This window comes from Cyanistes caeruleus, unplaced genomic scaffold, assembly GCF_971803275.1.
Source record: "Cyanistes caeruleus unplaced genomic scaffold, bCyaCae1.hap1.1 HAP1_SCAFFOLD_11, whole genome shotgun sequence".
Taxonomy (NCBI): domain Eukaryota; kingdom Metazoa; phylum Chordata; class Aves; order Passeriformes; family Paridae; genus Cyanistes; species Cyanistes caeruleus.
In genome coordinates, this window is record NW_028255883.1 from 2,497,166 (window position 1) to 2,507,979 (window position 10,814).

The 10,814-nt window shown below is 55.5% G+C and overlaps 1 protein-coding gene across 4 annotated transcripts; it reads left to right on the forward strand.

The window, feature by feature from the left end:
- Nucleotides 1–601: 601 nt before the first annotated feature.
- On the forward strand, nt 602–6,171 carry LOC147647326 (serine/threonine-protein kinase pim-1-like). 4 transcript variants are annotated; one of them, XM_086872346.1, is made up of 8 exons: nt 602–1,384; nt 1,513–1,563; nt 1,768–2,134; nt 2,690–2,866; nt 3,115–3,262; nt 3,445–3,670; nt 4,218–4,352; nt 4,639–6,171. In XM_086872346.1, exons 1-5 carry the CDS (start codon nt 827–829, stop codon nt 3,219–3,221), a joined length of 1,260 nt encoding a protein of 419 aa, XP_086728472.1. In that variant the 5' UTR covers nt 602–826; the 3' UTR covers nt 3,222–3,262; nt 3,445–3,670; nt 4,218–4,352; nt 4,639–6,171. The 4 variants fall into 4 exon arrangements, with proteins under 4 accessions (XP_086728472.1, XP_086728475.1, XP_086728474.1 ...); XM_086872349.1 differs by having other exon boundaries at nt 610–1,384; nt 3,493–3,670; XM_086872348.1 differs by having other exon boundaries at nt 618–1,384; nt 3,345–3,670.
- Nucleotides 6,172–10,814: the final 4,643 nt, after the last annotated feature.

Sequence of the window (10,814 nt, forward strand, 5' to 3'; positions counted from 1 at the left end):
CTGCAGCTGGGGGCACATCTTGAGACAGGAGCTGCACCTTGTTCTCCAGGACAGGTTTTTGGAAAGAACAGACAGGACTGTGGAGAAGATTCTGGGAAAATTGAAACAGCTTTTTTAAGAAATGAAAATAAAACCAAAAGAAACTACCAGTATGTTTTTCTTTATTTTTCTCTATTTATTTTTATGTTTCCCTTTTCCATCTTGCACTGTTTCTCCATCCCATTCATTCCAAATGGATCTCACCTCTAAGATCTGAGACTTGGCAAGTTTTAGACATTGTAAAATACCATGAGCGACACCCAGTTTGCCTTCCCCTGTTTTTCTTGGAAAGCAATGCTGGAGACACAAGTGCAGTGCTTGGGTCAGGTACAAATTCTGCATTCAGGGAATGTGCTCAGACAGTGTCTGACGCTCAGCAGGGACAAGGCACAGCAGCAGCCAAGGGCATTGCTGTGCCCCTGTGCAGGAATCAAGACTCTGGCTCTTGGCTCAACACGGCAAAGTTCCCGTGTTTGGCCAGGCTCAGGGGCTGCCCGGGGAGCGCGGGGCTCGGCGCGGGGCCGAGCGGGCAACGGACAAACGGCCCCGGGGACAAACGGCCCCGGTGCTTCAGTTGCAGCGGCAGCAGCGGCAGCAGCAGCAGCAGCGGCGGCAGCAGCAGCGCAAAGAGAAAAAGCAGAGAAAGAAGCGAAATTATTGCCCCTCTTCCCCTCTCCCTCTCCCACTGTTCCACCCTCTCTCCCGCGGTCCCTCACCCATTCCCGATCTCCTTTTCTCTGTGTTCCCCTCCTCTCCCAGTTTCCCTCTCCCCTTGCCCGCCCGGGACATGCCCCCGGCCCGCCCCTGGCCCCGGCCCCGGCCCCGGCCCCGGCGCCGGCCCCGGGCGTCCCGCCTCGCTCTCGCCTCCGCCCGGCTCTGGCCGAGCTGGCGCTGGCGCTTCTGGGCGGGCCTCAGTGCCTGGGGCTGGGGCGGTATCGCCGCCCTTTGGCTCCGCCTGCTCCGAGCCCTGCCCCGGCCCTGGCCCTGGTCCCGGCCCTTGCCCCGGCTCCTCCCGGGGCCCGCGGAGGACACAGGCGGTGCAGCCGTTGCCGCCGCCTCCGCTGCGGCTTCCCCGGCCCGAGCTCCGCCGCTCGGCAGCGCGGCCGCTGGCCCCGAGCCGCCGCTGTCGCGTTCCAAGGAGCGGACGCCTGCGGATGCTCGGCCCGGGGAGGTCGGGGAGCGCTCGGGGGCCGTTCCTGGCCCCGGGCCGAGCGCTGACGGCCGCGTCTCTTCCCCAGGGAAGGCGCAGGAGGCCCTGCAGCAGCGCTACAGGATCGGCTCGCTGCTGGGGCGCGGCGGCTTCGGCAGGGTTTTCTCGGCCACTCGGCTCTCGGATGGCGCCCCGGTGAGCAGAGGGGCCAGCGGCGGGCGGAGGAGGAGAAGAGGGCGGAGGAGGAGGAGAGGGCGGAGGAGGAGGATGGGGCTGGACACGGTAGGCGGCGAGCTGAATCCGCTGCTCCCTTTGGCTTGCAGGTGGCCATCAAAAAGGTGCCACGGAACCGCGTCCGGCACTGGGGCGAGCTGGTGAGTGAGCGGGGCCAGCGGCAGAAGCCGGGGGGTGCCGGGCGGGGATGAGCCGGGGCCCGGCAGGGTGGGAGCCACCAGGACACCTGGAGGGAGAGCGGGCGTGGGGCCAGCGGAGGGCACAGAGCATCCCGGGCTGGCTGAGGGCTCCCCGAGCCCTGGCACGGGCTCAGCCCCACTGACGGCACCGTGCTCCTCCCGCAGCCCGACGGCACCAGCGCACCACTGGAGATAGTGCTGCTGGACAAGGTGTCCACAGGCTTCCCCGGTGTGGTGCAGCTGCTGGATTGGTTTGAGCTCCCCAACACCATCGTGATGGTACTGGAGCGCCCAGAGCGGTGTCAGGACCTACGGCATTTCATTCGGGCACGGAGGTTCCTGTCAGAGGAAGAGGCGCGGGAGCTTTTCCGGCAGGTGCTGGAGGCCGTGCAGCACTGCACCAGCTGCGGGGTCCTGCACAGAGACATAAAACCAGAGAACGTCTTGGTTGACCTGGACACCGGGCAGGCAAAATTAATTGACTTCGGCTGTGGCACCTACCTGCAGGACACAGCCTACACTCAGTTTGCAGGTGAGCCCACCCAGGGGTAGGCTCCTGGTCCCGGCATCTCCTGGCCCAACATCTCCTGGCCCAACATCTCAGGGCCCAACCAGGGTGTGGCAGCAGGGATTCTCCCAGGACTGGGGCTGGGGCTGGGGCAGCCAGCCTGACAAAATCCCCTGTGGGTGGGGGTAGCAGAGAGGGAGAGCCAGGACCTGCACACCAGCTGGTTTGGTGTGCAGGTGAGAATGGGCTTGGACTGCTGTGCTTCCCTGCTTTGCCTTGGTTCATAATATTTTTTGGGCAATGCCAGCAGGGAGGATGTGGGTATGGTTTTTCCCCAGCACTGTGAGAGGGTTTTTCCTTTGTGTGTCATGGTCGGGCCTTGCCAGGGTTTCTGCTGCCCTCTTCCAGCACCAGTGCCTTCTTTTCCAACCCTGGGTTTGTACACAAGTGCCAGGTGCTGGCGAGAGGGCAGCAGGTCACCCCGTGTGCCACTGGGGCAGCCCCACATGCCCAGGGATGCTGGGCTCAGGCTCTGGGAGCAGCAGCATCCCCCTGATGAGCTCCATCCGTATTCCATAGGAACACGATCATACAGACCCCCGGAATGGACCAACTTCAGATGGTATTATGGCGAGGCAGCAACCGTCTGGACCCTGGGCATCCTGCTGCATGAGATGGTCTGCGGGAAGCACCCTTTCAGGAGGGGCTGGAACATCAGCTGGGCCCAGCTCCCGCTGCCACAACGGCTCTCCCAAGGTGGATCCTCATCTCTGGGCACGGGGGGAACACCAGTGTTGGGAGACAGCAGTGGGCTCGTGAGCATCCCGCTCTGGCAGCTGCTGAGGAGGTGGCACATGTCCTGCTCTCCTCCAAAACAGAGAATTGATGGGAAAGTTCAGGCCCAGCTCTGGGCACATCCAGCGTGGCCTGGGCACGGGTATAGTGGGGCAAAGCAGACAGGAGCCTTCTCCAACTGACCAGTGGTTTGTGGTTTCTCTCCCCAGATTGCCAAGTTCTGATCAGGCGGTGTTTATCCCTGCACTACTTGGACAGGCCCTCATTAGAAGACCTGTTCTGTGATCCCTGGATGCAGGATATTCATCAGCCATAGAAGAAGGGAGAGAGCCACGGGCACAGTGATGCAGGGACCTGGTAAGTTACAGCTCCACACATACCCTGGCAATCAGAAGCAAAGAAACCCAGACTTCTTTGTCCTGCCTTTGTCACTGCACAGGGCTCATCGAGTGAGAACACGCAGCCCTTGTGCTGGAGCTGAGCTGCTCTGCCCAGCACTGGTGGCCGCCATCTGAGCTGGTTTGCTTGTCCTGGGTCAGTGACAGCCGGGCCCTGGGCAGAACCCTGACAGCCTGGTGTCACCCCAGGGAAGAAGGAGCCCCTGGAGAAGCTGCACCAGGTGGGGCTGCTGCTGCTGCTGCTGGGGACATGGAGGACAACAGCAAGGATGACAACCTCTTCCTCCACCTGGCCAGCGGCAGCTGGCGATGATGGACTTTGATTCTGGCACCTTCTTGAAAGCCAGGCTCCACAGAGAATTTTCAGGTAAGTCCAGACCCAGGGGGATGCTCCCAGATTTGTGCATTGGCCGGGAACCAAAGGTTTCCCCTTTGCTGGGGTGGATGCAACTGATTCTTCAGTGGCTGCCCAGCTGGTTTTTGGCAGGGCTGGGGGTGTGGGCTGGGGTGGTTACGAAATGGGAGTGGGCTCCTGGTCCTGCCAACAGCCCCCAGCACCCACCGTGCCCCAGGCTGGGGCTGGGGCAGCCAGCCCAACACAAACAAACCCCCATGGCAGGAGCACAGGTGGAACTCCAGAACCTGAGCACGGCTGCTTTGCTGTGCAGGCAAGGAAGGGCTTGGGCTGCTCCACTCCCCTGCTTTGCTTTGGGATCACTGTGATTTTGGGGGACAGTGCAGGGGGGAAGGGAGAAAGCATGGGCTTCCCTCACCCGTGGGTGGGTTTTTCCCTAGAATGGAGGGGTTGGGCCTTCCTTAAACTCCTGACAGAAATAAGATTTTTTACCTTTTTTCTTCTTTCCCCTTTTTGTCTGTAACCTATTTTCATTAATTTGTTGTTTGTTTTTCTAAAGGAAGAATTCTAGGTGGGGTCCAGTCTGGATCGGGAAGTGCTTGGGACCAGCTGTGGTGTGGATGGGCCGTGCCCTTGGAGAAGGCTGAGGACATCGTTTGGGACCAGCTTTTCTTCTGGCAGCAGATGGTGTGAGGTGGGTCCTCATCTCCTTGGCATGGGTGGGACAAGAGCTTTTGGGAGATGGCAGCGGGCACAGGAGCATCCCGCTCTGGGCAGCTGCTGAGGGGCTGGATCTGCCGTGGCTGGCTGCAGGCTGGGCACATGTCCTGCCCTCCTGCTCTGCTCCCAAAGGCAGCAGTGATGGGCAGCTTTGGGCCCAGCTCTGAGCACGGCCAGCATGGCCTGGGCACCGTGACTGGCTGGGACAAGGGGACAGGAGCCTTGAGCTGACGGGCGGTTTCTGGTTTCTCTCCTTGCAGCCGGGCTCTGCGGATGCTGAGGCTGCTCTGGGCTCTGCCAGGGCTCTGCTGGGCTCAGCACCGGGCCGGGATCAGCCAAAGAAGAAATGATGTGACCTCCAGCAGAGACTTGAGCATTTTGGCAATGCAGCTCAAGTCTGCAGAGTGTCCACCTCCAAAGGAAAACATGACACCTCCCCCAAAATTAAACTTGTTCCATAACTTCTGAAATGACATCAATCTGGGATGACCCCAAATGTCATTCTTCAGCTTTCTCAAGCTGTAGCTCAGCCCTTCTCTGAACAGTTCTCTCCCCCACCTGCCTTTTACTTCACAACTGCTCCCTCCTTTCCCCCAGTGAGTTCCCAGCCCATCACAATCTCCATCACACTGCAGCCTACCTTGATGTCCCTCACCACGAGGAAGGCCAAGCCCCAGGCTCAGGGACTCATCCTGTCACTGGCTGAAGAGCAGCAATGTCTGTTGGTTCCAGGGGCTCTTGGATGTCTCTGAATTCATGGACAGAAGGGTCTGTCAGTGCGAGGGGCTCTTGGATGTCTCTGTATCCATGGACAGAAGGTCTGTCCTTGCAAAGGTTTCCATAATATCTTTGCACCCATGAGTATGGAATGAACACAGAGGGTGAAAGTGTCAGTCACGTTGTTTGCACACTCCTTCCTTTTCATACAAGACACATCCATGCACACCCCCATGTATAGATATATTAAAAGGATAGGGATGGATAGAGATTTCCCACAGAGCTCTAACTTTGGCATAACTCACCTTGTAAACCATGGCCAGGGGATTTTTTCCCTAGCTCTGTGTGAGTAGGTGTCCAAGAACTGAAGGGAACAGCTTTTAGAAGCAGTTTCAGGATTTCTAGGCAGGAAAGGGAGCTGACAACCATCCACATAACTCACCATATTCGTCAGGATGGGCTGCTGGTTCTTTAGGAATATGGCACAATGGAGACACGAGACTTGGGATAATCCCAGCTCTCTGTGGATCTGTGCAAAGGTGGAGCAGCAGAAACACCTTGTGTCTTCTTTGGGAACACAAGGTCCAAGGAGCTGGGCTGGTGGCAGAGCGTGACCTGGGCTGGTGGCAGGTGAAGTCCCATTTCATGACATCCTGGAGTGGCACAGGACAAAGCTCCAAGCACCCACAGCCCCACTGAGGAAGTCCTTGGAGTGCTGCACATCGCATAGGAAAAGCTGCATTCACTCAGTCCATTGGGATTTATCATTTCCATTTGCAACGCTTTAGGTCCAAGTTTCAAACTGCAAAATTTTGACACTCAAGACACAGTCATGAAGAACATGTATTTCAATTTCCTATTCCTTTAACTGCAGTGTAAAATATCTTAATATTGGAGAACATCCATCAAATCTGTAAAGGAAGGCAGCTAATGGATCCCTTCCACTAGCACATGTACAAACTAAGTAACTAAAATCAAAGCCGAGTTCTCTTTTTCAAAGGATCAGTTACTTCTTGCTTACTCCAGAGTTATAGAAGATTTTTCACTACACATTTGCGAGTAATTTTTATCTTTCATGTTTTTTTCGTGTTTGTTTGTTTGTTTGTTTGTTTTTCTACAGAAAACATGTCCTGGAAAAGGCATGTCCTTTGCTCTGGCTTCCCGTGTGGAGCAGCTCCCTTCGCGCTGGCTGAGCTGCTCAGGCAGAGCCCGGCAGCTCCTGGCCCTGCAGGGCTGAGGCTTTTCCCCGTTGCTGGGCACAGACTGATGGAGCAGCAGTGCTGAACACGGGCACACGCAGAGGGACCAGAGCAGCTGCCTTTGTCCACCTGGAGCTCCAAGGCCAAACTCTGAGCAGGCACGGCTGGAAGAGACTCGCAGGCTCTCTGTTGGCTCTGCTGCCCCACTTGTGCCCGGCCCAGCTCTGTGTGAGGCAGAGGGAGAACAAGGGGCAGCTCCCTCCCAGCCCCAGCCCAGGGACCCCTCCAGCCCCTGGCCTTGGGCCACTGTCAGCACCTGCTGCTCCAGCCACAGCTTCTGCTGGCACTGCCAGCAACAACCAAACTGGGGCTGGTCCCGAGGGAGCAGCAGCAGTGCCTGGATCTGATCCCTCAGTCTGGGGCAGGCCCCTGGGGGAACAGAGGGCACAGCAAAGAGGGACAAAACCAGGCAGGGTCAGAGACTGGGAAGAGCCAGAGCTGGGAGCAGGAGCAGCTGCTTCATTGCACTATTGGAGAAAGCTCTTGGCTGCGTCAAAGCGCTGAAAGGTGTGAAAGGCAGAGAGGAGGCCACACCAAACAATGCTCCTGTTTTCACACCCTTCTGTAATAAATGGCAATGATTTGTGCTAACTAAATTGTAACTGTTTGGAAAGTTATTATTAGGAGCAATCAAGGGAATTAGTGTTACAAGGCAGATGTACCCCCCTACAGATGTTACATGTTAAAATTAAGGTAGATGATGTAATTTTGAGATAAGAAATGTCCTAAGACAAAATCGACCTTGAGATGGATAAAGTTGGTATGACTTTAGGCATGAGGCCTGAAAATTATAAAAGATAAGACTAATTAGTGGAGCGCAATGCTCACTTACATAACACTAGGCTTAGTACGCACGTGCAACCTGTGAGGTTATCCAGAGGACAATGAGGATGAGTGTAAGCCTTCAACCAAAAGACCGCCAAAAGAAGACTGAAGACCTCCTAGCAACAAGTGAAGCATGGACCATGAAGAATAGTGATTTAAATTAAAAAATTTAAATTTAAATTTAAATTTAAAAGTTTTAAAATTGGAAGTAGGGGGAAACTTCTGGGAAACATGAATGAATATGTCGAAGCATACAGTATATAAGTTTAGTTTGAATTGCTCTTTTTGTACATGAGGTAGGGTGAGAAGCCCTCCTCATACTCCAGTCAGTTTTGCTTATGCTTTAATCATACTTAATTACTGACAAACTATATATTATTATATATATATATACATATATGTATGTATATATACCTGAATATATTTACTAAATTGTACTCTTTCACTAAATTGTATTTCTTTTATACCAAAATTGTATTCAATGCACTAAATTCTATCCAATTTTTCTTTATTATTAAATTACTATTAACTCAATAGACCTAGTTGTCAAAATTCTAATTTCATTTAGAACACTAACAGAAATGAGCTACCAACAGAGCTTGTTTTGATCTACATCAAACTTTGAGAAATGTCCCTCCTCCTGACAGCGACTCCTCTGCAGCTGCTCTGGGAGATCTCCTGGGCCCAGCCCAGTAAAGGAGATTTCACTGGAGCTGAGGTGCTCGAGGGGGCCCATTTCAATGCTCTGCTGAAGCCCAAGGACATTGTGTTTCCCCAAGGAGCAGTGTTCCTTTCTGGCACTCGCTGGCCCATGAGGGACAGGATTCACTTGCTGCTCCTGGGTGAGTTACAGCCACAGCGAGAGGGAGGAGCCCACCCATGGCTGCTGCTGGGTCCAGACACTGGGTGAGATAAAACTGTTCTAAATGAAATTGGAATTGGGACAACTTGGTCTCTTGAGTTAATAACAGTGTAATTAAAAATGAATACAATTTAGTAAACTGAATAATAATTGGTATAAAAGAATACAATTTAGTAAAAGAATACAATTTAATAAAAAAATGCAATTTATAGATGTAATTTGCAAGTAATTCCGTATGATTAAAGCATAAGCAAAACTGACCGGGGTATGGAGGGGGCTTCCCACCCTGCCTCACATGGAAAACAAAGCACTTTAAGCTAAACTTATATACTGTATGCTTATACATATTCATTAATGTTTCCTGTAAGTCTCCTCCTATTTCTGATTTTTCTGACTTAACGCCACCTTTCTTCACAGCACATGCCTCACTTGTTGCTAAGGGGTCTTCAGTCTTCTTCTGGGGGTCTTTGGGCGAAGGCTTCTCCTTGTCCTCATTGTCCTTTGGATAACCTTACAGGTTTGCGCGTGCGTACTAAGCATTGTGTTATGTAAGTCTACTAATTAGTCTGATATTTACTGATTTTCAGGCCCTATGCCTAAAGTCATTCTAATTTTATTCATCTCAAGGCCGTTTTCAGCTTGGGACATCACTTCTCTTCTAAACTACATCCTGCACCTCAATTTTAACATGTAACATCTGCAAAACTGCATTGTAGCACTGATCCTTTTGATTGCTTCTAAATAACTTTCCAAATAGTTACAGTTTAGTTAGCACGATTCAATTCCATGTATTACAAAGCTGAGCCAGAGCTTCAGCATCTCTCCCAAAATCCCAGAATCACAGAACGCCTTGGCTTGGAAGAGACCTTCATGTTCATCTCGTTCCACCCCCTGCCATGGCAGGGACATCTTCCACTATCCCAGGCTGCTCCAAGCCCCTTCCAACCTGGCCTTGGACACTTCCAGGGATCCAGGGGCAGCCCCAGCTTCTCTGGGCAAGCTCTGATCTCTGCCCAGGTGAGCAGGGACAGGAGCCGAGGGAACGGCTGGAGCTGGGCCAGGGCAGGGCTGGGCTGGAGATGAGCAAAAGCTTCTTCCCCCACAGGGGGCTGGGGCACTGGCCAGGCTCCCCAGGGAATGGGCACGGCCCCGAGGCTGCCGCAGCTCCAGGAGCCTTTGGCCAGCGCTGCCAGGGATGCACAGGCTGCGATTGTTGGGGTGTCTGTGCAGGGCCGGGGGCTGGACTCCATGATCCCAATGGGTCCCAGATGCCAGCTCAGCCCCTTGTGCAACTCTCAGCCTTTGGCTCAGCCTTTGTGTGCCCTGGAGGCGCTGGCAGAGCTGATGGGGTGGGGCAGGAGCGGGGCAGCCCCAGCGTTCCCCTGGCAGTGACACCACAGCCGGGCCAGCAGCCCCAGCGTTCCCGTGGCAGTGACACCACAGCCGGGCCAGCAGCCCCAGCGTTCCCCTGGCAGTGACACCACAGCTGGGCCAGCCCCAGCGTTCCCCTGGCAGTGACACCACAGCCAGGGCAGCCCCAGCGTTCCCCTGGCAGTGACACCACAGCCGGGACAGCAGCCCCAGCGTTCCCCTGGCAGTGACACCACAGCCGGGCCAGCAGCCCCAGCGTTCCCCTGGCAGTGACACCACAGCCGGGCCAGCAGCCCCAGCGTTCCCTCCCTGGAGACGCTCCAAGGGAAGCGGCCAGAGCCACGTCCAGTCAGCGGAACTGAGCGGCCACTGAGCACCCCTGGCCTGGGCTGCTGTGGATTCCTCTGCACACAGCTCAGGGAAGGTCCCCTTGGCCACCCTGACAGTGCCACAGACAAATGTCACATCCAGTTACAGAGCTCTGCCCAGAGCTGACAGGGACAGTTAATTGGAAAAAACAAACAAGCACAGTGCTGTGAAGGTCTTGGTGCATCGAGCCTTTGCTGCAGCCAAGGAAAGCTCCTGCCTCAGGGTCACCTTTCCTGCTCAGCCAGAGCCCCGAGTGCCCCAGCAGCAGCAGCAGCAGCAGCAGCAGCAGCAGCAGCAGCAGAGAATGGCAGCATTGCCCCGGGCTGGCTCAGGAGGGGGAGATTTCCCCCACGAGAGAGGCTCCTCTGTCAGGTGTTGCATTCAGGCACCTGCAGATCCCTCAGCTCTGGTTGCACAGCAGCTGGAAATGCAAGTGCAGGAGCTCTGTTCATGGCCAGCCCCAGCGGGTGACAGCAAGGCCAGGGCCCTGGCAGTGGGACATTCGCAGGCAGCGCCTGCTGCAAGCGCTGGGGGCTGGAAGTGTGTGCAGAAAACAGCCCGAGGGTCTCTTGGCCGAGGCCAAAGGAACAAAGCTTCAGTTCTGGCCTCCGCAGGGAGCACCAAAATGGTTCCTTTGCACGGCAAAGTTCCACTGGCGGGTGTTGTAGGGCCCCGTGAGGAGAGCTCAGGGTGTTCAAAGTGCCTCGGCCGGAGCAGCTTTTTGTCCCGCTCCGGGGCCATTGCCGCGGGCTCGGGGTCCCTGGGGAAGGCGAACGAGGAGAGGGTGGAAGCGGTGCGTTTGTGGTTTTAGGGTTTGGATGTTTTTTTTGTGGGGGGAGATGTCCGGTTGTGATTTTGGTGTTTTTGTGGGGCTGGGGGAATGTGTTTTTGTGAGCTGTGCCCAGCGGTTTGCAGCCCCGCAGGTGCGGGGAGCGCTGGCGCAGCCCCGGCCTGGGCGGGGCGGCCCCGGGCGGGCTGTGGGAGCCGGGAGCGGCCGGGCAGGCCCGGAGCCGCCGCCTCGGGCCGGGAGCCC

Coding starts and splice junctions, on each gene's coding strand:
- LOC147647326 (XM_086872345.1), top strand. CDS start 827: ATGCCCCCGGCCCGCCCCTGGCCCCGGCCCCGGCCCCGGCCCCGGCGC. Junction 1,385..1,512: donor GGCTCTCGGATGGCGCCCCG/GTGAGCAGAGGG, acceptor TTTGGCTTGCAG/GTGGCCATCAAAAAGGTGCC. Junction 1,564..1,767: donor TCCGGCACTGGGGCGAGCTG/GTGAGTGAGCGG, acceptor CTCCTCCCGCAG/CCCGACGGCACCAGCGCACC.